Consider the following 27,919-nt stretch of genomic DNA (forward strand, 5'->3'; position numbering starts at 1 on the left):
TCCTTCTTTATGTTCTCTAATGCCATATACCAACACAGTGCAGAGTAGCTACCTAAACTGTGTAAGTGAGATAGAGTATCTCGTCAATAGTTTTACATCCTCATTGAAGACAACTTTGGATGCTGTAGCTCCTCTAAAAAAGAGAGCTTTAAATCAGAAGTGCCTGACTCCGTGGTATAACTCTAAAACTCGTAGCTTAAAGCAGATAACCCGTAAGTTGGAGAGGAAATGGCGTCTCACTAATTTAGAAGATCTTCACTTAGCCTGGAAAAAGAGTCTGTTGCTCTATAAAAAAGCCCTCCGTAAAGCTAGGACATCTTTCTACTCATCACTAATTGAAGAAAATAAGAACAACCCCAGGTTTCTTTTCAGCACTGTAGCCAGGCTGACAAAGAGTCAGAGTATTCCATTAACTTTAACTAGTAATGACTTCATGACTTTCTTTGCTAACAAAATTTTAACTATTAGAGAAAAAATTACTCATAACCATCCCAAAGACGTATCGTTATCTTTGGCTGCTTTCAGTGATGCCGGTATTTGGTTAGACTCTTTCTCTCCAATTGTTCTGTCTGAGTTATTTTCATTAGTTACTTCATCCAAACCATCAACATGTTTATTAGACCCCATTCCTACCAGGCTGCTCAAGGAAGCCCTACCATTATTTAATGCTTCGATCTTAAATATGATCAATCTATCTTTGTTAGTTGGCTATGTACCACAGGCTTTTAAGGTGGCAGTAATTAAACCATTACTTAAAAAGCCATCACTTGACCCAGCTATCTTAGCTAATTATAGGCCAATCTCCAACCTTCCTTTTCTCTCAAAAAATCTTGAAAGGGTAGTTGTAAAACAGCTAACTGATCATCTGCAGAGGAATGGTCTATTTGAAGAGTTTCAGTCAGGTTTTAGAATTCATCATAGTACAGAAACAGCATTAGTGAAGGTTACAAATGATCTTCTTATGGCCTCGGACAGTGGACTCATCTCTGTGCTTGTTCTGTTAGACCTCAGTGCTGCTTTTGATACTGTTGACCATAACATTTTATTACAGAGATTAGAGCATGCCATAGGTATTAAAGGCACTGCGCTGCGGTGGTTTGAATCATATTTGTCTAATAGATTACAATTTGTTCATGTAAATGGGGAATCTTCTTCACAGACTAAAGTTAATTATGGAGTTCCACAAGGTTCTGTGCTAGGACCAATTTTATTCACTTTATACATGCTTCCCTTAGGCAGTATTATTAGACGGTATTGCTTAAATTTTCATTGTTACGCAGATGATACCCAGCTTTATCTATCCATGAAGCCAGAGGACACACACCAATTAGCTAAACTGCAGGATTGTCTTACAGACATAAAGACATGGATGACCTCTAATTTCCTGCTTTTAAACTCAGATAAAACTGAAGTTATTGTACTTGGCCCCACAAATCTTAGAAACATGGTGTCTAACCAGATCCTTACTGTGGATGGCATTACCCTGACCTCTAGTAATACTGTGAGAAATCTTGGAGTCATTTTTGATCAGGATATGTCATTCAAAGCGCATATTAAACAAATATGTAGGACTGCTTTTTTGCATTTACGCAATATCTCTAAAATCAGAAAGGTCTTGTCTCAGAGTGATGCTGAAAAACTAATTCATGCATTTATTTCCTCTAGGCTGGACTATTGTAATTCATTATTATCAGGTTGTCCTAAAAGTTCCCTAAAAAGCCTTCAGTTAATTCAAAATGCTGCAGCTAGAGTACTGACGGGGACTAGAAGGAGAGAGCATATCTCACCCATATTGGCCTCTCTTCATTGGCTTCCTGTTAATTCTAGAATAGAATTTAAAATTCTTCTTCTTACTTATAAGGTTTTGAATAATCAGGTCCCATCTTATCTTAGGGACCTCGTAGTACCATATCACCCCAATAGAGCGCTTCGCTCTCAGACTGCAGGCTTACTTGTAGTTCCTAGGGTTTGTAAGAGTAGAATGGGAGGCAGAGCCTTCAGCTTTCAGGCTCCTCTCCTGTGGAACCAGCTCCCAATTCAGATCAGGGAGACAGACACCCTCTCTACTTTTAAGATTAGGCTTAAAACTTTCCTTTTTGCTAAAGCTTATAGTTAGGGCTGGATCAGGTGACCCTGAACCATCCCTTAGTTATGCTGCTATAGACGTAGACTGCTGGGGGGTTCCCATGATGCACTGTTTCTTTCTCTTTTTGCTCTGTATGCACCACTCTGCATTTAATCATTAGTGATCGATCTCTGCTCCCCTCCACAGCATGTCTTTTTCCTGGTTCTCTCCCTCAGCCCCAACCAGTCCCAGCAGAAGACTGCCCCTCCCTGAGCCTGGTTCTGCTGGAGGTTTCTTCCTGTTAAAAGGGAGTTTTTCCTTCCCACTGTAGCCAAGTGCTTGCTCACAGGGGGTCGTTTTGACCGTTGGGGTTTTACATAATTATTGTATGGCCTTGCCTTACAATATAAAGCGCCTTGGGGCAACTGTTTGTTGTGATTTGGCGCTATATAAAAAAATTGATTGATTGATTGATTGATTGGCTTTTATATTTTTAATTAATTTACATCAAATTGTAGAGATTTACTTTGAGTTAGATTTTAAGGAAGATCATTTTAGAAATTTTTATACTGAGAAGCCTGATTTACTTTTTGTATTTGAAATGGCATAAACAAATTAAAATGCGTGAAGTGCTAAAACATTTGCAAGGCACTGTAAAAATATACCCTTTGCTAACACCAAACAGGATCTAGTGGAGGTGCACGTATGGCTCATTTGTGCCACATTGTGGACATGCCGGCAGGATTTGATGTGCCTGACCATGGCGAATGTGTCCTGAGTGCAATGAGACTCTTCCAAATGCTATTTTGACATGGTGAAAATATTTAGAACACAGTCAGATTGCAGTCAGACTGCACATCGACTGCCATTCAATTGTTTTCCACTTCGACTGTGCCACGATTGTTTTGAACATGAGAAAAACATTCAGGGCAGCTCCATGACTGTGTCTGACTGTTTAGACTGCGCTCAGAATGCTGTCTGACGTTCAAAGGTGCATCTTGTCACCAGACAAGGCAGGCATCTGCTTGGGGCCCCCGATCCACTAGGTGGCGAAAGAGAGTCGAGATTTGCGAGTCGGAAGTAGACACTTGCGTTTTGAAAAGTCATTCACTTGCACGTCCGTGTGTCTGCAAGTTGTCTCTGCACCTGCAAATAATCAAACTATCAAAACAAGATAATGACAGCTATAAGAATTGAAGAGGAACTATCCTTCCGGGAGTAAGAAAAGAAAGAAGAAAAAAAGAGGAAGAGGAGAGAAAAAAGCAAGATAGTGGTAAGTCAGTCGAAATATAACAAATGATATAGAATGGTGCTAGTCTAGCTTCATTCGCGTTGGCATGGCCATACTTTTCTATGTCAACTTTAATGACAGTACTACAGTACTACAGCTGCTTGGTTTAACTTGACAACAAAGTTAGTTCAGCCCCCCCCCCCACACACACACACCACACTGTGTGCCATGCTTGCCATGAGTGGTCAGCCTCGCGCAGCAGATAAACTACCACCGTCGTTATCAGGCTGGAAGAACGCAGGCAGTAGCTAAAAGTTGAAGAAGACACTTGAATACTTTCAGACCAGAAAACTTAATTTATGTATTGTTTTTAAATTTGGCATGTTATTGGTTTACAGTACACACACACACTAGTTGTTTGGAAAGGGCTAAACTGTCAACTGGAGATGAAAGCTGTTATCAGCCAAGCTATGACAGGCCACTAGTCTGGCTTTTTTTTGTTTTAGCTGCAACTGCATTTTAAGTTGTGCATCTTGGCATAAACCAAGTATTTTTCAGCAACCAACCAGTGCCGATTTCACAAATCCTTTGTTGAAACTAAACCATTCCACTGGTTTTAGTCTATAATAAACAAAGAACTGTGTCTTTGAAGAATTGTTAAAATGTGGAAATATTAAATCAATGTAATGGATATGAGACTATTATAGCCTATTTATCATCCATTATTTCACTTTTTATTTATTTATTTAGGATCATTGCTGAAGTTTTTTACACCAGTGGTGCCTAGTAAAGAGAGCCAATGCGGTGATGTTTCATCTTTGCCAGCTGATGACTGTGAGTATAACTTGTACAGTACATTTACATTTAATGTCAAGGTCTAATGCCAAGTTTCTGTTTTTTCTTCTTCTTTTTATAATTATTGGCACAATCTCAATAAATTCATTCAGTCCACACAGATGTCTTTGAACAAGTCCCAGTCTGTACAGCTAAAAGAACCCTGAAGACACTCAATGGCATCTCCTGACCGCACTGGAACAGAGTGTTGTTCCGGCTTAACCCCCTTCAGAATCTGTTTGTAATCAATCAATCAATCAATCAATCAATCAATCAATTTTTTTATATAGCGCCAAATCACAACAAACAGTTGCCCCAAGGCGCTTTATATTGTAAGGCAAGGCCATACAATAATTATGTAAAACCCCAACGGTCAAAAATGACCCCCTGTGAGCAAGCACTTGGCTACAGTGGGAAGGAAAAACTCCCTTTTAACAGGAAGAAACCTCCAGCAGAACCAGGCCCAGGGAGGGGCAGTCCTCTGCTGGGACTGGTTGGGGCTGAGGGAGAGAACCAGGAAAAAGACATGCTGTGGAGGGGAGCAGAGATCGATCACTAATGATTAAATGCAGAGTGGTGCATACAGAGCAAAAAGAGAAAGAAACAGTGCATCATGGGAACCCCCCAGCAGTCTACGTCTATAGCAGCATAACTAAGGGATGGTTCAGGGTCACCTGATCCAGCCCTAACTATAAGCTTTAGCAAAAAGGAAAGTTTTAAGCCTAATCTTAAAAGTAGAGAGGGTGTCTGTCTCCCTGATCTGAATTGGGAGCTGGTTCCACAGGAGAGGAGCCTGAAAGCTGAAGGCTCTGCCTCCCATTCTACTCTTACAAACCCTAGGAACTACAAGTAAGCCTGCAGTCTGAGAGCGAAGCGCTCTATTGGGGTGATATGGTACTACGAGGTCCCTAAGATAAGATGGGACCTGATTATTCAAAACCTTATAAGTAAGAAGAAGAATTTTAAATTCTATTCTAGAATTAACAGGAAGCCAATGAAGAGAGGCCAATATGGGTGAGATATGCTCTCTCCTTCTAGTCCCCGTCAGTACTCTAGCTGCAGCATTTTGAATTAACTGAAGGCTTTTTAGGGAACTTTTAGGACAACCTGATAATAATGAATTACAATAGTCCAGCCTAGAGGAAATAAATGCATGAATTAGTTTTTCAGCATCACTCTGAGACAAGACCTTTCTGATTTTAGAGATATTGCGTAAATGCAAAAAAGCAGTCCTACATATTTGTTTAATATGCGCTTTGAATGACATATCCTGATCAAAAATGACTCCAAGATTTCTCACAGTATTACTAGAGGTCAGGGTAATGCCATCCACAGTAAGGATCTGGTTAGACACCATGTTTCTAAGATTTGTGGGGCCAAGTACAATAACTTCAGTTTTATCTGAGTTTAAAAGCAGGAAATTAGAGGTCATCCATGTCTTTATGTCTGTAAGACAATCCTGCAGTTTAGCTAATTGGTGTGTGTCCTCTGGCTTCATGGATAGATAAAGCTGGGTATCATCTGCGTAACAATGAAAATTTAAGCAATACCGTCTAATAATACTGCCTAAGGGAAGCATGTATAAAGTGAATAAAATTGGTCCTAGCACAGAACCTTGTGGAACTCCATAATTAACTTTAGTCTGTGAAGAAGATTCCCCATTTACATGAACAAATTGTAATCTATTAGACAAATATGATTCAAACCACCGCAGCGCAGTGCCTTTAATACCTATGGCATGCTCTAATCTCTGTAATAAAATTTTATGGTCAACAGTATCAAAAGCAGCACTGAGGTCTAACAGAACAAGCACAGAGATGAGTCCACTGTCCGAGGCCATAAGAAGATCATTTGTAACCTTCACTAATGCTGTTTCTGTACTATGATGAATTCTAAAACCTGACTGAAACTCTTCAAATAGACCATTCCTCTGCAGATGATCAGTTAGCTGTTTTACAACTACCCTTTCAAGAATTTTTGAGAGAAAAGGAAGGTTGGAGATTGGCCTATAATTAGCTAAGATAGCTGGGTCAAGTGACGGCTTTTTAAGTAATGGTTTAATTACTGCCACCTTAAAAGCCTGTGGTACATAGCCAACTAATGTGGGGCCAATTACACAACACTGTGATCCATGCACCGAGTGGTAGTAATTTAGATGTTCTGCCTCTCTGATGTCTTCGGTTGGAAGCTGACCAGAACAGCTGGTGCGTATGAGTTAACTGTGTGTGGTCTTCAGGCTGTTATTTTACATCATTTCTAAGCACTGAAATTCACATCCAACCAACAACAGTGTGTCACGCAGCGCAAACATTTACATTTTAAATTTGGCTCAGTCTATGCAGTTCTATACAACTGACTTTGAACTTTTCTTTCTTCTTCTCTCCACCAATAATCAGCTTATCCTCCCGTTTTCAAACAGCTTCATCTACATATCTGCCTGCTGGGTTTGTATGCGGACTGTGCATTCAGACTCCGTGACCTCAGCCCGCAGCAGTAATCTCCTCACACTCCTTTTACTTTCACATCTTTGTGTTAAGCTGTGAAAGCTCAGAAACACTCCTTTTCATTGACATTAGCATGTCTATAATCCACACTTCCAATTTTCTAAATGATTTGGTAAGATTTAAATAGACTGCGATGACCGCTGCCTCACAGAAATGAGACATAGTCCGGTATTAAGAAAGGAGACAGAATGCCACGCGGCCCAAAATCATCACTTTGCAAGCCTGGCTGAGACTTACTGACTTTAGTTCTTTAAACTAAATGAATCTTTAAGCAAACTGTGTGATAAAAAGAAGTACAGCTTCAGGTTAAAGCACCTGCTCACAGCAGCACAGCAGAAGGAAGCCGTTGCTTACGATTTGGCATTTTTGAAGGCTGGATATGAAAAAGTAAACGTGGGAACTTGGCAGCAGTGCTCGGAAAAGCAGAATTCATTAATTTTCTAAGCCATTCACTCTTTCATTTATTTTCTCCACCTGCTTATTCCAGTCGGCCTTATCAGGGTGCAGCTTATAGCACGTGGTACACGAGTCAACCCGGACATAACTGAATACTTTTTCAGCATTAGCCAAGAGCACAAATGTCAGGTTCAGCAATTTATGGTGCAGAGACGGATACTGAAATATATTTGCAGATATCTGAATGAAAGGAATATCATAACAACTACAAAAATGCAGAATTAGGTGAGTCCCCTAATAAGGCTAATAGCTTAGCATTTCCCCACAGAATGCCGATGAGGAGGAGGACTATCTATTTATGCTCTGGTCCTCACCTATGATCATGAGCTTTGGGTAGTGAGTGAAAGAACAAGATCGTGGACACAAGTGACAAAAATGAGATTATGGGGTGTTGTGAGTAGAATTTTTAGGGAAAAAATTAATTTACTCTATGTTGGAATCAGGCTGTAACATGAAGTGTGGAAAAGGTGAAGCGTTGTGAAGACTTTCCGGATGCACTGTATATAAAATGCAAATCAGTTCTTGTTGTGGTGGATGTGGAAACACGTGGCACCAGTGCATGCTCCCAGGCCTGATCTGACACTTAACCTTTTTAACACAATATCACCAGTTATCTGAGTGTGTACTCACTGTGGCTGTGTGCAGTCTTGCAGGTTACACATTCTGCGAATCGGTTTTGGTTTTTTGTTTGCGTCGCAGTAACCTCGATGGATCATCTTGGTGTCTCCTTTCTTTCGACATCCATACTTGGTGTACTGAAACCCTAAAGCAACAAAGGAACATCGGTCATAATGTGGTCACTCAATAACCTGCAATTTATATGGTACAAATGTGTATAAACTGTATTATTTTTCAAATAATACAGCTTAATGTTCACTTTTACAGGAAGTACCTTTGCATTCCTTTAACATACTTAGTGAAATTTAAATAATCTTTTTAATGAATGGGTATAAATTCACTGGAGTATAAATACACCTGTTTCTGGACAGTCCAACATTTGATGAGTCAGTACAGTCACAAAGGTGAACACATCATCTTAATCTGTGAAACTGTGACTGAAAAGCACATGTCCAAGGGATGGAGGCAACAACATTTTCAAGAATCCATCATTTAAAAAATGGAAAGTGTACACTCCAGATGGGTAAATCTGTTTATACTATGTCACTGTTAAAATCTGACTGACTGTGCAGAAATGACATGGCTCTATGCAGAGTCCCTCCTGGACATTCAAACTTCTCACCTTGTCCCTGAGTGCAACTCTCGATACCAGACAGAGGAACTGATCCCCATTTATAGCACGCCGCTTGTTTTCACGACCTTGCTCTTTTGTTCATTAGTTCATGACTATAGGTGAAGACAGGACCGTAAAACGACTGGTAAATTGAGAGCTGCACCTTCTGCCTCAGGTCCTTCTTCACCACGATGATCTGGTACAGCATCCGCAGAACATCAGATGCTATTTATCTATCTATCTCATTATCTCTACTAGTGAAAAAGACCCTGAGATACTTTAATTCCTACACTTGGGACAATGCAATCTCCCCTGACCCAGAGGTGACAATCCACCTGTTTCCAACAAAGGATCATGGCCTCAGATTTGACGGTGCTGATCCTCATCCCAGTCACTTCACACTTGGCCTCAAACTTGCCAAGCGCACATCAGATCTCATGCTCTAATAAAACCAACAATCACATGGTCAGCAAAAGCAAGTCTTTGTTTCTAAGTAAAGGCCTTGAGGACACATCGCACCAGGAGCACTTATGTCAGATCCACATGTGAAAATAAGTGGAAATGGCATTGTTACAGACTGTGCTAAATCAACCAGGCTTTAATTTTGAAGGGTCTCACTATAAAGTCAAGTCTGGGAGCATGCACTGGTGTTGCACTTCGCCACATCCACAACAACACCAGACCACCTTTGGTGCTGGATGGCAACTTCACAGGCAGACCACCACTCCACTCCAACATCGCTAAAATAACCATTTGTCTGCCACAGCCAGGTAAAACATGCTGTTGCTGTTGTTGCTGATGGTCCCTCACAATGCAATTACCATTAACCATTAAGAGCTTTTGCAATTCCCCTTGACAGTGGTCATTAGTCGCCCTATTCATTCTCAGCCAATTATGCAAGTCCTGTTGATGGTGAATGTCATTTTGAATTTAGCGTATGCCTTTGCAGACACTGCAATGTGTATTGATGTTAAAATGTAACTGCTATTCAAAATCCTTTCTGTGATTCTTCTAGCTGACCCCGACATTTTTTCTTGGTTATATGGAGCGAAAATAAAACAGAATTTGCACAAGGGCTGTTCTCTTCACCTACTGGCTGCTCAAAATGGTGAACTAGCAAATAAGTAGAGGGTCGTTTAGAAAATGGTGGGAAAAAAAATCACCTTTTTTTGCCTTGGAAAACCACAACTGTAAAATAAAAACCTCTACTAGCACCTTGTTTCGAAAGCAGAAAGGTAACAACTGACAACAACTGTCTTATAGGACAGTGTGAGCGACCTGAATTGATATTGCAGCGACCTCAACGGATCCAACAGTGCATCTGCCCAATTGGACATCGTGCACAACCCACTGGATAGCACAGCTGCTCAACTGTAGAGCGGGCTCTGACTCGACAGCACTTGTGACCCGACTCGGGAGGGTGGAGCCTTACTGGATAGTGAAGGAGAGTTGAATATGTGATGCCTGCCTTGGCCAGGCTTTTGAATTGTTCGGTCCGCCATATGTTTCAGAGACAAAAAAAAAAGTGCAACCTGAGGGAAGCAACCAAGTTGCCTTAAGCACTTTTACAGTCAGTCTGATCATAAATCAGCCAGAAATAATACTGAAATGACGTATTTTAGAAAGAGGGGCTCTTTTATGATGTATTGTTACACTGTTTTCATCTTTCTCTCATTATCCTGACTGGATGTCTTGTTTGGAAGTGAATAAAGCACACTGAGTACATCTGGATGTCTGTTGTACTGTCACACGTCTTTGACAAGAAGAAGTAAATGCAGCAGCAGCCAATATGTATGTGGTAGTATCTGATCCCAACGTGATGTCATTTAGTACTCAATAAGAGTGAACAGTGCAGGTTCAGAATCAGAGGACAAACACAACAGATGAGCCGTGTGGGTGCATTCATGATTACAACACACAATTTAATGGAAATTATTTACAATAATATTTATTACTGTACAAAGGTGACAGGGTTTTTCTCTTTATTGTTGATATATGTATTATCAAATATTAATGTCTTCACTTTGATGTGCTCTCTGTAATCATGTCTTTGATTTCTGTTCTCTATTTTTCATATATGCATATATGCAGGTGTAAAAGCTTATGTATCATTATTCCTTTAAGTAATTACTTAGTGACAAAAGCAATCATATACGCTGAATGATTCAAATGCATTAAGACTGTCTAACAGTGAGCATATGACGTCTGACCATTCAATGTGCAGGTCATCTATCTACAATGTCAGACTGGCTGGCTGGGGTCATGATTAACTAATCGCAGATATGTACTTTTGATTAATAGTTCATCCTTGGACAGGAACAGTACAAACTGACATCGGCTCATATCAGAATAAGACCAGACTTTCTGTCTTTTCATTGTTTTGTGATATCGTCATTCCTATATGCTGTGTGTAACGATATTCAATAAAAAGGAGAGGCAAGGGGCGGGACCTTCAGGACGGACGACAGTTCTTTCTGAAGGAGCTTCTCGTTCCTCCTCTCCTGCAGGATAAAGAAATTCAGTCTCTCCTGGGTGATCATTTCTGTATGTGTGTAAACTTTTCAGGTCTAACTCTGAAAAACTCTAACAAAAGGCAATAAAGCAAAGTTGTTTTATGTAATCAGGCTGACCATATTATGAATGTTCTTCATTATTATTCATTTTCCAATTAAACATTTTCCAATTAAAAGAATGTTTCAGCTTGTAGGAATGTGAACTAACACAAAATTCCTAAGTGCAAGTTTTTGTTTGCGTTGTGGCTGCTCCCATTTGTTCAGAGTCATCACAGTGGATCCAGCAGAGATCTGCACTGGGATTTGGCACAGATTTTACACCGGAAGCCCTTCCTGACAAAACTCCAGGTTTTACCTGGAGAAACAAACACACACAGCCACTGCAAAGAGGTCTCACATCTAAATACCAATCAGGACCAACTCTGCTTAAGGCCCGGTCCCACTGGGGAGAGGATTAATTGCGCATGAATTGAGTATGCAAATTTCAGGAGTTCGTTGTCGGCCGGAACAAAATTGGCCAAGAATGACAAATGTCTCAGTATGAATTACGGATATATTAATAATGTATAGCGAATATATGACGAACAATCACAGATGTATAACGCATGTATTGAGGAAATGGATCGGACGCATTGCAATTATCACGGAAGTATTACGGATGTATTGAGAATGCACTGCGCACGTGTTGCAGAAACAGTGGTTGTATCGCACATGCGCGGCATCTGCACTGCGGTCATAAATAAAGCGAACTCCCGTCTTTCGGCATCACTATTCACACCAACACCACAGCCTCTGGAGCAATTGCTGGACTTGGACAAGTTGATTGATATGTTTTTGGATAGCAGCAACTAACACTCTACGAGGTTTGTCTAAAAAGTAACGGACCTTTTTATTTTTTTCAAAAACTATATGGATTTGAATCACGTGTGATTGCATCAGCCAAGCTTGAACCTTCGTGCGCATGCGTGAGTTTTTTACCCCTGTCGGTTGCGTCATTTGCCTGTGAGCAGGCTTTGTGTGAACAGTGGTCCACCCCTCTCGTCGGATTTTTATTGCGAATAAAATGTCTGAATGATTTGGAGCTTTGCTGCATCAAATTTTTCCAGAAACTGTGAGAGACCTCCAGGTGGACACCATTCGGAAAATTCAGATGGCTTTCAGGGACAATTTTATGGGGATTACACAGATTAAGGAGTGCTCCAGCCGGTTTAAAGACCGCCCACAGCGTCTGAGAGCGCGGCGCACTCCGAGCGCCGATCGACAGGCTGAAGCCTCGCTGAAACAACCAGATCATTTCCAAAGTGAAGGCTTTGTTGATCCAGGACATCGTGTGACTACCACAGAAATGGCAAGAGAGCTGGACATAGCACTTTTGCGGCACATTCCACTGTTACAGGAGATTTTGTAATGAAAGACGTGCGGAGGATTTTGCGCGTCGGCACGGAGCCGCTCATGGCGTGCAACAAAAAAAACATCTCCGTGTTGGAAGTCTCACAGGACATGTTGTGGCATGTCCAGCTGTTACACAATTTCTCGGATACTCACTCGACTGAAAAGCCATCGAAAGCCGTCTGAATCTTCCGAATGGTTTCCAACACGGAGGTGTTTTTTTTGTTGAGCGCCATGAGCGGCTCCGTGCCGACGCGCGAAATCCTCCGCACGTCTTTCATTACAAAATCTCCTGTAACAGTGGAATGTGCCGCAAAAGTGCTATGTCCAGCTCTCTTGTCATTTCTGTGGTAGTCACATGATGTCCCAGATCAACACAGCGTTCAGTTTGGAAATGATCTGGTCATTCCAGCCTGTCGATGGCCACTCGGTGCGCCGCGCGCACTCCACCACTATGGGCCATCTTTAAAAAGGTTTTAATACAACTTAATCCGTGTGACGCCGACAGAATCTTCACCGAAAGCCATCTGAATCTTTCGAATGGCTTCCAACTGGCTGTCTCTCACAGTTTCTGAAAAAAATTTCATGGAGCAAAGCGGCAGTCATTCTGCCATTTCCCTGACAATAAAATCCGACGAGAGGGGTGGACCAGAGCTCACTCAAAGCCTGCCCACAGGCGAATGACGCAACCGACAGGCGTGAAAAAACTCACGCATGCGCATGAAGGTTCAAGCTTGGCTGATGCAATCGCACGTGATTCAAATCCATATAGTTTTTGAAAAAATAAAAAGGTCCGTTACTTTTTGGACAGACCTCGTATGTCTTTGGGGATCCATAACTACATCTGTACGTCTCCACAGCTGGACTGGCAATGACTGGCAAGTATGTTGATTTCTGCCACATTTATATAGTACTTTGGGTTTACGTGAAGTGTTTGTTATGCATTTGCAAATTGTCCGCAAATCAGATGCAAAGCAGACATAATACAAACGCTTTATCTGTGGCCACTCTGTATGCATTCGCTACAGCTTATTTTAGTCTGTGATATGAAAGTGATAGGCACACTATATATCCGCTTTACACACTGTCCCAGTCCGCTGCCAAGCCGCAATACCCCGTCAGTTGCGCATATCAGCAGATAACGGCGGATATACAGCGCATAGACTGAGTATGCATTGAGTATGTATTGTGTATGTAAGGCGGATGTCATCCGCAACCAAAATTTTGTGCCACTCAAACATCCTGGCAACAGAACAACCTGCCTCTGCGGATAATTGCAGACATGTGTGGATGTCGGCCGACTCATACATGCATGTTTCACGGATATTGCGGATGTTTAGCAAATATAAACCAAGTTTGTGCGCAATTCATACACAAATCTTCCTAAACGCCAGTGGGACTGTTTTTCGTGAAGTGCGAGTTTAAGGTCAAATGGTTGCATGGTCGCCATCTTGGCAATGGAAGACTCTGCCTAACTTCCAGCCAACCCATAAATGAGTAAAGGGGTGGAGTATGGGCAAGGCCGGCGTGACCTGGGCGGGATGAAAGAAGCTCAAACGCACGCCTGTCTCAGAATTACCGAGGTAGTTAAGACTAACAAGAGTTATCAACACCTGCTAATTAGGGCTAATGGCGCCAACGCTCAACTTAAATAATACGTTGCAATAATACTACACATTCTGTGCAATAATACTTGTACACTCGTGTACAACATCACTTGAACACTCGTGCAATATTACAAAACATTCATTTGGCTAGTGTAATTTGTTCTATTGTATATATTTTTATTCCACACAGAACTTGACTTTCATATTTTGATAATTATTTTTCTTCTGCCTTATTTTTGCATGCTTGAACTGTTGTTCTGTGACTGTTTCTTCTTTAATGGCGGGAATGAAAGAGCCTGTTTTGTTTCCTGCTGCTGCTGCTCAGTGACACATGTACAGGTAAAATATCTGTTTTCATGCCAAAGTAACTTAGTAATTTAGTAACACAACGTAACATACAAAGTAACTCACTGTTATATCTTAAATGTGAGTGTTTTGTGCATGCACGTTGGTTCATGTACAAAACTTTGATTTGGCTTTAATGATCACTAATTAAACACGCACGGAGCTCCGACAGGCCATAACAGTTAAAAAATAATTGATTCATGAAGATTTGAATTATAATAATGATGTTCAGTGGGTAAATTTTAAAACAAAATGGTATTGGATACAATAAGATAATTATTAAAGGGGTCATACTGTGCCAAATCAGTTTTTATATATCTTTTATATTTTCATGTGTTTGATTTTTAATGCGGCAGCACGGTGCCTTGGTCGTTAGCACTGTTGCCTCACAGCGAGAAGGTCGTGGGTTCAATTCCTGTGGCCTTTCTGTGTGGAGTTTGCATGTTCTCCCCGTGTTTGCGTGGGTTTCCTCCGGGTGCTCCGGTTTCCTCCGGGTGCTCCGGTTTCCTCCCACATCCAAAGACATGCGGGTCAGGTGGATTGGAACCTTTAAAAATTGTCCGTAGGTGTGTGTGGGTGTGTCTGTGTTTGTTTGTTTATTTGTGGCCCTGCAACAGACTGGCATCCTGTCCTGGGTGTACCCCGCCTCACGTTCTATGACTGCTGGGATAGGCTCCAGCCCCCCATGACCCTTAATTGGACTAAGCGGTAGAAGATGAAGAATGAATGAATGATTTTTAAAGTCCAACATCTCCAAAGTAACACAATTCTGTGTTTTACAGATATTCTCCTGATTTAAGCAGAATTTATGACTGACACAGCTTGTTTCACACCTCTGTGACCTATGTAACAGAAATAACCAGATACTCAGATACTGTAATTTGAACTTCACATTATTAAATAATGTGATATTCCAAAGAATATGATGTATTGTAAGGATTTCTGAACAGACTGTCAGAAACAACCTCAGGGAAGCTCATGTGCATGCTCAACGTCCTCATCAGGGTCTTGACCTGACTGCACTTCATCATCGTAACCGACCTGACTGGACAAATGCTCACATTCGATGGCGTCTGGCTGCCGATCAACTCTAAGCGAAGGACATGTGTTGCCCTGTGTGAGGTAAATGGTGGTCACACCAGATACTGACTGGTTTTCTGACACTCCCAATAAAGCAAATCTGCACATTTCAGAGTGGCCTTTTATTGTGGCCAGTCTAAGGCACACCTGTGCAATAATCATGCTGTCTAATCAGCATCTTGATATGCCACACCTGTGAGGCGGGATGGGTTATCGCGGCAAAGGAGAAGTACTCGCTGACACAGATTTAGACAGATTAGTGAACAATATTTAGAGAAATAGGTCTTTCGTGTATACAGAAGATATTTTCCATCTTTGAGTTCAGCTCATGAAAAATGGGAGCAAAAATAAGCATATATATATATATATATATATATAGAGAGAGAGAGAGAGAGAGAGAGAGAGAGAGAGAGAGAGAGAGAGAGAGAGAATGTGATTAATTTAGATTAATTAATCGCAAACATATTCAGATTAATTTTTTAACTGGCTGACAGCACTAATAACATATCCATTACCTCCAGCACAAGGTTTGGAACATGGAGACCAGCTCTTCAGGGCCCACTCATACGTGTCCTCCTGAATGACATTGTTGTCGTTTACAGGCGCTGAATCTTCATGGATGTCGTAATTGTACAATAGAGTTGAGCGTGTTTCATTGTCCTTGGGTATAATCTACAAGAAACAGAAGAAAATGGCACAGCACCATTAAAACATCATCTGTCATTTACACTGACATTCTCAAAATGCAAACAAGTAAGTAAAGATGTTGATTAAATATGAGAGAATTCAGGTGGAACTGAGTCCACTTCTATAAAGTACTTGTATATTTTTGCCATTATGGTCTTCAGTGCATTCCATAACATGGACAGAACAGAGTTCAGATTAAGTTTTTCTTCACATGGATCCAATGAAAATATTCTCAGCCATCAAGTAATCATATCTAACTTTTGATCTTGAACCCAGCTAACAATGGATTCTGCTCAGCCTTGGGTTTATTTGATTGTTGGATGTTGAGAGGAGTAATGCAAAGTGTGGACAGAATCTGGGAATATGATTCTGCCAATCATATTCCCTCAAGTTAGACAGAACCCAAGTCAACCGAAAAACAGGTTTGAATATTACATCAGGGGGAATATAAAATACACACACACACACACACACACACACACACACACACACACACACACACACACACACACACACACACACACACACACACACACACACACACACACACACACACACACACACACACACACACCACATCTATTACATGATTACCTCATGTTTCATAAATGTGTGAATGTCTCAGCATATTGTCTGTATTTCAGTAACTTTATGAAAATGGACACTCTTCAGACTCTCTATTATTTAGTAAAATTATATTATGCTGTAAATCATTTTTAATCCCTGCAGAGTGCATAATCTTGCCAAAGCACACAGGTCCTTCAACCCTATTCAACAAATTCCTAACCCAAGCTGTTTTGGTTTCTAAAACAATTACTCTAATTTCCCAACTTTAACTCATATATGTGCACATATGCAGACTGTACAAAGGTTTAGGGCAGAGAAAGAAAGAAAGAAAGAAAGAAAGAAAGACCCAGTACACATCTAGTATTTCCAAATAAGTAGAAGTACCACATAGACCACTTATCAAGATTGCTTTTTGGTGGTGTCTTTAAATTTATAAGAAAAAGCTTCACATTCTTCCCTCGTTTATAGTGCAGTATATATATATATATATATATATATATATATATATATATATATATATACACACACACACACACATACATACACACATACGAGGTCTATTAGAAAAGTATCCGACCTTATTATTTTTTCAAAAACCATATGGATTTGAATCACGTGTGATTACATCAGACATGCTTGAACCCTCGTGGGCATGCGAGAGTTTTTTCACGCCTGTCGGTTACGTCATTCGCCTGTGGGCAGTCTTTGAGTGAGGAGTCGTCCACCCGCTCATCGATTTTTTTCATTGTTTAGGAATGGCTCAGAGACTGTTGCTTTGTTTGATAAAAAAGTTTTCAAAACTGTAAGGCACAACTGAGTGGACACCATTCAATAAATTCAGCTGGTTTTTGGTAAAAATTTTAACGGCTGATGAGAGATTTTGGTCTGGTAGTGTCGCTTTAAGGACGGTCCACGGCGCCTGACGGCGATCTGCGCTTCGAGGCGGCAGCGTCTCGCCATTTCAAGTTGAAAACTTCCACATTTCAGGCTCTGTTGATGCAGTAAGTCATCAGAGAACAGAGAACTTTCAGAAGAAGTCGGCATGAGGAGTTTATTCGGACATTCCATTGTTAACGGTCATTTTGTAATGAAAGAACGTGCGGGCAGAGTCGCATGTCGGGCTGGACCCGACCGCGGGGGGTCGCGACAGGAAAAACACCTCCGTTGGAAATCTTAACGGGCAAGTTGGAACATGCCCAAGCTGTTAAACAATTTCTCAGTTACTCACTTGTTGAAAGCCATTAAAAGCCGCCTGAATTCTACAAATGGTTTTCAACACGGAGGTGTTTTTCCTGTCGCGGCGCACACAGATTTGCCGAGTCGTCACGGAAACGACTCGGCGAATTTGCGCGTACGTCTTTCATTAAAAAAATGTCCTTAAACAGTGGAATGTCCGCATAAATTCTTCATGCCGGCCTCTTCTGAATCTTCTCTGTTCTCTCACGATGTCCTGGGTGAATTAAGCCTTAAATTAGGATGTTTTAAGCTCGAAACAGGCCGACGACAGTGCCTGGAAGCGCTGCAGGACGTCCCGCTCCGTGGGAAGTCCTTACACCGACAGAAACACCCCATAATCTCTCATCAGCCGTTAAACTTTTCACAGAAAACCATCTTAATTTCTCGAATAGTGTCCACTCGGATATTCCTCACAGGTCCAGAAAAAATTTTGATAAAGCAACGCGCGCCGTCTCGAGCAGCGTGTGAAACAAAGGAATTCAGCCGAGAGGGCGGGACCACATCTCACTCAAGGCCTGCCCACAGGGAAATGACGTCACCGACACGCGTGAAAAAACTCACGCATGCGCACGAGGGTTCAAGCATGATTGGTGTAATCGCATGTCATTCAAATCCATATAGTTAAAAAAAAAAATAAAAGGGTCGGTTTATTATCTAAGAGACCTCGTATACACTCACAGAGGATTCCTTCAAATGGCAAATTCAAAGTAGCACAAATACTCCGTAGACATTACTCTTTTGAAAAAAACACTGTCCACTTGAATTTTCAACAGGTGGCCAGGTAGGGGTCAACTGAAGAATTTAAAAATACTCCAATCATATTGAAAGGTATTCCATATTATTTTTCTGATCATACAGATTTAAAAAAAATACAGTTTGCACCATCTATGGAGTTATGGGGTAAAAATTGTGAGAAAGGTCAATTTCATTTTGTACAAGGGTCAAAAGTTGCTGCATCTAATTTTGGCAAAACATGATGCAAATTATTGGTTGAGCAAATAGGGTTTTAAAAAGGAATAGTTTGCACCATCTGTCATGCTTAGTTATCATATTACAGGCTAACATATGTCATATGCTATTGAATCCAATGCACACTGACATTGTTTGACCTTTACTGTGGACACCAAACATTCAACACGGTCCAAACTATTCCATTTATTAATTCTATTACCTCAAGCAATAATGTGCATAACGTTTTCCAAAACTGCAGTAACTTTAACTTTTGACTCTTGTACAAACTGAAATTGACCTTTGTCACCATTTTGCTACTTTTACCTCAAAACTATATAGAATTCAGTCAAAGATAGTTCAAACTTTTTTGGACTATTTGGACCTTTTTGGGATCTTTTTTTTTTTTTTTTATGATTGGAACATTTTAAAATTTTGACCCCTGTGCAATTCTTCAATTGACCTCTACCTGGCTGCCTATTGAAAATTCAAGTGGACACTTTGCATTTTCGAAAGAAAGAAAGAAAGAAAGAAAGAAAGAAAAAGATAGATAGATAGATAGATAGATAGATAGATAGATAGATAGATAGATAGATAGATAGATAGATAGATAGATAGATAGATAGATAGATAGATAGATAGATAGATAGATAGATAGATAGATAGATAGATAGATAGATAGATAGATAGATAGATAGATAGATAGATAGATAGATAGATAGATAGATAGATAGATAGATAGATAGATAGATAGATAGATAGATAGATAGATAGATAGATAGATAGATAGATAGATAGATAGATAGATAGATAGATAGATAGATAGATAGATAGATAGATAGATAGATAGATAGATAGATAGATAGATAGATAGATAGATAGATATATAGATAGATAGATAGATAGATAGATAGATAGATAGATAGATAGATAGATAGATAGATAGATAGATAGATAGATAGATAGATAGATAGATAGATAGATAGATAGATAGATAGATAGATAGATAGATAGATAGATAGATAGATAGATAGATAGATAGATAGATAGATAGATAGATAGATAGATAGATAGATAGATAGATAGATAGATAGATAGATAGATAGATAGATAGATAGATAGATAGATAGATAGATAGATAGATAGATAGATAGATAGATAGATAGATAGATAGATAGATAGATAGATAGATAGATAGATAGATAGATAGATAGATAGATAGATAGATAGATAGATAGATAGATAGATAGATAGATAGATAGATAGATAGATAGATAGATAGATAGATAGATAGATAGATAGATAGATAGATAGATAGATAGATAGATAGATAGATAGATAGATAGATAGATAGATAGATAGATAGATAGATAGATAGATAGATAGATAGATAGATAGATAGATAGATAGATAGATAGATAGATACTTTATTCATCCCCTTTTAGGGGAAATTCATCTGCCCAAGAGCATGCATACATCCACAATTCATCCATTCAAAAAATACCAGTAAATAAGACAAATATAAAAACACATTAGAAGTAAAAATACATTAACAAGAGGCATTAAATAATTAAATGTTAAACAAAAGAGCAATGTCTAAGGTGCATTTGTGCCACATTTAATGCTTGCATCACATTTTAAAGATTTCAGTTATCTGCTGCACACGATTACTCCCTTCCTTCAATAAACTTAAGTCTTTTACAAATTTAATCACTTTTTTAATACAAGGGGTGGCACAATACCACAAGTACAAGGAGTTTATTATAACACTTAAGCTCTCACACTTTACACACATATGCACGCACACACACACACACACACACACACACACACACACACACACACACACACACACACACACACACACACACACACACACACACACACACACACACACACACATGATCTTGCTTCCATGTTCACACAGGTCTCTTCCACACTTGGTTGTTATTTGTTGTGGTTTTCAACTTTGTTGCCCTGTCACACTAGGTTTTGCTTTGTTTGTGTTCTGTTGTTTCCTGGTTTCATTGGCCGACGATGCCTTCACGTTGCACAGATATTTTCAGTTTCTGCTTGCTATCCACACCTGTGTTCTTTCAACAGTCCTCACTCATTTCCCAAATTATCTGACAGGTTTTAAAAGTGAGCTTCTCCCTTCACTCTCTGCCAGATGGTTCGTCTTTATTGCACTTGCTGTGTTCTTTGTTCTCTTGTGCTTTGATATTTAACTACATTTAATTGACTACTTTGCTTGCCTGCCGATTCTTGTTCTGACACCTGCTTGTCAGAGATTTTTTTTTTCCGTGAAGACCTTTTCTGTGTACCGACCTGGAGAGTGTTTTTGGAACTGCTTTTTCACAGTGCAAGCTGTCTCAGCCCACGGCTCCTATTTTGCCACATATTGTGAAAATAAATTGCCTGTTGTGTGGGCCGCTGAAGAGGAGGTACTGCTGGCCCACCACCACCAGAGGGCACCCTGCCTGGAGTGCGGGCTCCAGGCACCAGAGGGCGCTGCCGCCTAACAGGAGTAGCCGGGGTGACAGCTGACACTCATCACCTATGACAGCTGTCACCACTCATCTGATCAGCATCAGTATATCAGCAAGACGTCATCTCCACCTCTTTGCCGAGATATCGCTTTACCAGGAAGGTAACGTTCTCAGCTGGCTGTGAGATTTATTCGACAGTAACCTTTTGTGACTTTTTGTGTATCGTATAACAGACTCTTTTTCCAACAAGAGGTGGAGTTGGTTTTCCTGCCGTGTGAATTGCTGGGTGCATACGCGCCCACATTTAATTGTCTTTTGTTCCTCGCCAGCAGTACCAGATCCGACACGCGGAGGCAGTGGCCACCTGGGAGTTCGGGACTTGGCGGCTCCAGTATTCCCGGGGTCTGGTGGCGGAGGAAATCGTGTGGTTCCGGTTCTACTTTAGACAGACGTCTTCTATCTTCGAGCCTGCCCACACGACACCTTTTGTAATTTGACCTTTTGTCTATTGTTGCAATCTGTTGTGTTTGTTGTGCCCTTTCACAACAGTAAAGTGTTGTATTTGACTTCCTCCATTGTCCGTTCATTTGCGCCCCCTGTTGTGGGTCCGTGTACCTACACTTTCCCAACAGGATATCTCGGCCAACGTCATGGATCCCGAGGGGCGTCAACCGGCTGTTGAACGGCCAATGGAAGAACAGGGCGCACAGGCGTCCGCAGGAGGAATGATCGGTGAGTTGCAGCGGATCCTCACCGCTTTCACGGCTCGGTTGGATTTAATGACCGAGCAGAACGTTCTCCTTAACCGCAGGGTGGAGGCTCTCGCCGCGCAGGTGGAAGCGCACCCTCAGGGCACTGCTGCGGCTCTCCCTCCTGTCGACCCTGTGCGTAACAGTGACGTTCCACAGGTCGTTCAACGACCCCTCCCACCTTCCCCGGAAGCATACATAAGCTCTCCAGAGCCGTACGGAGGTTGTGTGGAGACGTGCGCGGACTTCCTTATGCAGTGTTCGCTCGTCTTCACACAACGTCCTGTCATGTACGCGACTGATGCCAGCAAGATAGCTTATGTAATAAACCTGCTTCGCGGTGAGGCACGCGCTTGGGCTACAGCGCTCTGGGAGCAGAATTCACGGTTCCTTCAGACATATGATGGGTTTGTGAGGGAGTTCAGAACAGTGTTCGATCACCCAAATAGAGGAGAGACTGCTTCAGCCGGGCTGCTGTCAATGAGACAGGGGCGCCGGAGCGCAGCTGCCTATGCAGTCAACTTCCGCATCGCGGCTGCGAGGTCCGGCTGGAATAGCACTGCCCTCCGCGCCGCCTTTGTAAACGGACTGTCATTGGTTCTAAAGGAGCACCTGGTGGCTAAGGACGAACCGCGGGATTTAGATGGGCTTATTGATCTCGTCATACGATTAGACAATCGGTTAGAACGCCGTCGGGAACGAGACGAAGGGCGTGGCCGGGCACGCGCCGTCCCTCTCCCTTCCGGTTCCGACCGCGTTCCGCCCACCCCACGCTCCACGGCCCCTGCGCTCCGTGTGGTTACAGCTCCCCCTGCTGACGAAGCTATGGACACGAGCAGGGCCACATTTAGGGCACCAGATAGACAGAGGAGGCTGGCCCGCGGAGCGTGTTTTGTTTGTGGCTCGATAGAGCATCAGGTAATAGACTGCCCCGAGTGGTTAAACACCAACGCCCGCCCATAGAAACTGGGCTAGGGGTGGGCCGAGACATTCACGTGGGACACGACTCCCAGTTACAATCCTTTATGAGGATTTAACCCTGAAGGCCCCAGCACTGGTGGACACGGGCTCTGAAGGGAATCTGTTAGACAGCAGATGGGCCAGGGAGATAGGGCTCCCTCTGGTGGCGCTTACCTCGCCTGTGCGGGCACTAGATGGCTCCCTACTCCCCCCAATCACACATAAGACACCACCTGTAACTCTGGTGGTGTCAGGAAATCACCGGGAGGAGATCGAGTTTTTTGTGACTCCTGCTACCTTCCGTGTGATTTTAGGGTTCCCCTGGATGTTAAAACACAATCCCCGGATCGATTGGCCGTCTGGGGTAGTGGTTCAGTGGAGCGAGACCTGCCATCGGGTGTGTTTAGGTACCTCGGTTCCTCCCGGTTCCCAGGCTAAGGAGGAGGTCAGAGTCCCGCCCAATCTAGGGACGGTGCCGGTGGAGTACCACGACCTTGTAGATGTGTTCAGTAAGGATCTGGCGCTCACCCTTCCTCCCCACCGTCCGTACGATTGTGCCATTGATTTGGTTCCAGGCGTTGAGTTCCCGTCCAGCAGGCTGTACAACCTCTCACGACCTGAGCGCGAATCAATGGAGACCTACATCCGGGACTCTTTAGCCGCCGGGTTGATCCGGAATTCCACCTCCCCGATGGGTGCAGGTTTCTTTTTTGTGGGTAAAAAAGACGGCGGACTTCGTCCATGCATTGATTATAGGGGACTGAACAAAATCACGGTTCGTAATCGATACCCGTTGCCCCTGTTGGATTCAGTGTTCACGCCCCTGCATGGAGCCCGAATATTCACTAAGCTAGATCTTAGAAATGCGTATCACCTGGCTCGGATCCGGAAGGGAGACGAGTGGAAGACGGCATTTAACACCCCCTTAAGTCACTTTGAGTACCTGGTCATGCCGTTCGGCCTCACAACCGCCCCCGTGACGTTCCAAGCTTTGGTTAATGATGTCTTGCGGGATTCCCTGCACCGATTCGTCTTCGTATATCTAGACGATATACTCATCTTTTCTCCGGATCCTGAGACCCATGTCCGACATGTACATCAGGTCCTGCAGCGGTTGTTGGAGAACCGGCTGTTTGTGAAGGGCGAGAAGTGTGAGTTCCACCGCACATCTTTGTCCTTCCTGGGGTTTATCATCTCCCCCAACTCCGTCGCTCCTGATCCGGCTAAGGTTGCGGCGGTGAGAGACTGGCCCCAACCCACTAGCCGTAGGAAGCTGCAACAGTTCCTCGGCTTTGCTAATTTCTACAGGAGGTTCATTAAGGGCTACAGTCAGGTAGTTAGCCCCCTGACAGCCCTGACCTCACCAAAAGTCCCCTTCACCTGGTCGGATCGTTGCGATGCCGCGTTCAAGGAGTTGAAACGGCGCTTCTCGTATGCACCCGTTCTGGTGCAGCCCGACCCTAGTCGCCAGTTAGTGGTTGAAGTGGACGCCTCGGACTCAGGGATAGGAGCTGTGCTTTCCCAGAGCGGGAAGACCGATAAGGTCCTTCACCCGTGTGCCTATTTTTCCCGCAGGTTGACCCCGGCCGAACGGAACTATGACGTCGGCAATCGAGAACTCCTTGCGGTGAAAGAGGCTCTCGAAGAGTGGAGACATCTGTTAGAGGGAACGTCCGTGCCATTCACGGTTTTCACTGACCACCGGAACCTGGAGTATATCAGGACCGCCAAGCGGCTGAACCCCAGGCAAGCCCGCTGGTCACTGTTCTTCGGCCGTTTTGACTTCCGGATCACCTACCGTCCCGGGACCAAAAACCAGAGATCAGATGCCTTGTCCCGGGTACATGAAGATGAAGTCAAAACGGAGTTGTCGGATCCACCGGAACCCATCATCCCGGAGTCCACTATCGTGGCCACCCTCACCTGGGACGTAGAGAGAACCGTCCGGGAGGCCCTGGCACGAAGCCCGGACCCCGGAACTGGGCCGAAGAACAGACTCTACGTCCCACCAGAAGCTAGGGCTGCAGTCCTGGACTTCTGTCACGGCTCTAAGCTCTCCTGTCATCCAGGGGTGCGAAGAACCGTGGCAGTTGTCCGGCAGCGCTTCTGGTGGGCGTCCCTAGAGGCCGACGTCCGGGATTATATCCAGGCCTGCACCACCTGCGCCAGGGGCAAGGCTGACCATCGCAGGGCTTCGGGACTGCTCCAGCCGCTGCCCGTGCCCCATCGCCCCTGGTCCCACATCAGCCTGGATTTTGTCACGGGCCTCCCGCCGTCCCAGGGCAACACCACCATCCTCACGATAGTGGACCGATTCTCCAAGGCGGCCCACTTCGTGGCCCTCCCGAAGCTCCCGACGGCCCAGGAGACAGCGGACCTCCTGGTCCACCACGTCGTCCGGCTGCATGGGATCCCAACAGACATCGTCTCCGATTGCGGTCCCCAGTTCTCCTCGCACGTCTGGAGGAGCTTCTGCCGGGAACTGGGGGCCACGGTGAGTCTCTCATCCGGGTATCATCCCCAGACCAACGGGCAAGCAGAACGGGCCAATCAGGAGATGGAGCAGGCCCTGTGTTGCGTGACAGCCGCGCACCCGGCGGCCTGGAGTACCCATCTGGCCTGGATCGAGTATGCCCATAACAGCCAGGTGTCGTCAGCCACCGGCCTCTCCCCTTTCGAGGTATGTCTGGGGTACCAACCTCCTCTGTTTCCGGTGGTTGAGGGAGACGTCGGTGTGCCCTCGGTCCAGGCCCACCTACGGAAGTGCCGTCGGGTGTGGCGTGCCGCCCGTTCTGCCTTGCTGAGGGCCCGGATGAGGACGAAGGCCCATGCAGACCGTCGGCGGACCCCGGCCCCTACGTACCGGCCAGGGCAGGCAGTGTGGTTGTCTACTAAGGACATACCCCTTCAAGTGGACTCCCCTAAGCTGCAGGACCGGTATATCGGTCCGTTTAAAATCATCAAGGTACTCAGTCCAGCCGCAGTGAGGCTTCAGCTTCCGTCCTCACTGCGGATCCATCCGGATCAAGCCCCATCACACCTCACCCCTCTGTACTCCGGGTCCGGCACCACCTCCTGCCCGGATCATCGATGGCGAGCCGGCTTGGACTGTGCGCCGGCTCTTAGACGTCCGTAGGATGGGCCGGGGCTTCCAGTATTTGGTGGACTGGGAGGGGTACGGACCCGAAGAATGCTCCTGGGTGAAGAGGAGCTTCATCCTGGACCCGGCCCTCCTGGCCGATTTCTACCGCCGCCACCCGGACAAGCCTGGTCGGGCGCCAGGAGGCGCCCGTTGAGGGGGGGGTCCTGTTGTGTGGGCCGCTGAAGAGGAGGTACTGCTGGCCCACCACCACCAGAGGGCACCCTGCCTGGAGTGCGGGCTCCAGGCACCAGAGGGCACTGCCGCCTAACAGGAGTAGCCGGGGTGACAGCTGACATTCATCACCTATGACAGCTGTCACCACTCATCTGATCAGCATCAGTATATCAGCAAGACGTCATCTCCACCTCTTTGCCGAGATATCGCTTTACCAGGAAGGTAACGTTCTCAGCTGGCTGTGAGATTTATTCGACAGCAACCTTTTGTGACTTTTTGTGTATCGTATAACAGACTCTTTTTCCAACAAGAGGTGGAGTTGGTTTTCCTGCCGTGTGAATTGCTGGGTGCATACGCGCCCACATTTAATTGTCTTTTGTTCCTCGCCAGCAGTACCAGATCCGACACGCGGAGGCAGTGGCCACCTGGGAGTTCGGGACTTGGTGGCTCCAGTATTCCCGGGGTCTGGTGGCGGAGGAAATCGTGTGGTTCCGGTTCTACTTTAGACAGACGTCTTCTATCTTCGAGCCTGCCCACACAACACCTTTTGTAATTTGACCTTTTGTCTATTGTTGCAATCTGTTGTGTTTGTTGTGCCCTTTCACAACAGTAAAGTGTTGTATTTGACTTCCTCCATTGTCCGTTCATTTGTGCCCCCTGTTGTGGGTCCGTGTACCTACACTTTCCCAACATTGCCTTTTCTTTGAATGAGGCATGCCGTCCTTCTGCTTAGGTATTTTGTTCAGCATTCTGACACATATTCAAGATTTGTAATTCAGTATTTGATTAAGTTATTTAACAAAATCAAAAAAGTAACAGACTTGTCGGAAAAAGAAAGTTAGGAGATTTCAAACTGGAATTTTAGTTGACTCACTGATAAATCACACACTGCATTTGAGTGACATTCCTTGGATGTTTAAGACTTGTGCACCACTCTGTACATTTCAATTTCAATTTCTTTTCATTTATATAGCGCCAAATCACAACAAAGTTGCCTCAAGGCGCTTCACACAAGTAAGGTTTAACCTTACCAACCCCCAGAGCAAGCACACAGGCAACAGTGGTAAGGATAAACTCCCTCCGATGATTTGAAGAAGAAACCTCAAGCAGACCAGAATCAACGGGGTGACCCTCTGCTTGGGCCATCCTACAACACAACTTACAAAACAATTCACAAAACGAATATACAGGAAATGCTGCCGCTGCACAGGACAGGAGGATTGCAGAAACAGACATCACACCCATCTCTGGATGGAGCCGCACCTCAAACAGAGAGAAAAGAAAAAAACAGAATCAGGCATCAGAAAGACAACAAATACAGTATAATTTGTCAGCATTAAGCCACAAGAAAAACAAAAGAAATACTAAGGTGATCGCTGGCCACTAGCCCTTAGCTTCACTAAAAGACCCAGACTTTAGTTAAAGTTGAGGCCGTGGCATGCTCTGTTTCCTAATAAATTAATTAAAAGAGTAAAAAGCATAGTAACATACTATGCCAGTATGCTAGCTATACGAAAAGGAAAATAAGTGCGTTTTTAGTCTGGACTTATGTACATCTTTTTGAAAAGCTGAAGTCTGTGCATTATTTAATCAGGAAATGATAAAAATGCTCTTTGTTGCAAATGTAATCACAAATTTTGCACATCGGCACCAAAATGTACCGTATTTTCCGCACCATAAGGCGCACCTAAAAGCCTTAAGTTTTCACAAAA

General features: G+C 43.6%; 1 protein-coding gene across 2 annotated transcripts in view; it reads right to left on the minus strand.

Annotated features, from left to right (window-relative positions):
- The window catches only part of adamts3 (ADAM metallopeptidase with thrombospondin type 1 motif, 3), a 554,270-nt gene that overhangs the window by 53,257 nt on the left and 473,094 nt on the right, over nt 1–27,919 (minus strand). For both annotated transcript variants that reach the window (XM_034170793.1, XM_034170794.1), the window contains 2 exons: nt 15,771–15,927; nt 7,721–7,853 (listed from right to left, as the gene is read on the minus strand). In XM_034170793.1, the coding sequence (XP_034026684.1) occupies nt 7,721–7,853; nt 15,771–15,927 (290 nt within the window). The remainder of the gene's footprint in view (nt 1–7,720; nt 7,854–15,770; nt 15,928–27,919) is intronic.

Source organism: Thalassophryne amazonica, chromosome 5 (assembly GCF_902500255.1).
Source record: "Thalassophryne amazonica chromosome 5, fThaAma1.1, whole genome shotgun sequence".
Classification (NCBI taxonomy): Eukaryota; Metazoa; Chordata; class Actinopteri; order Batrachoidiformes; family Batrachoididae; genus Thalassophryne; species Thalassophryne amazonica.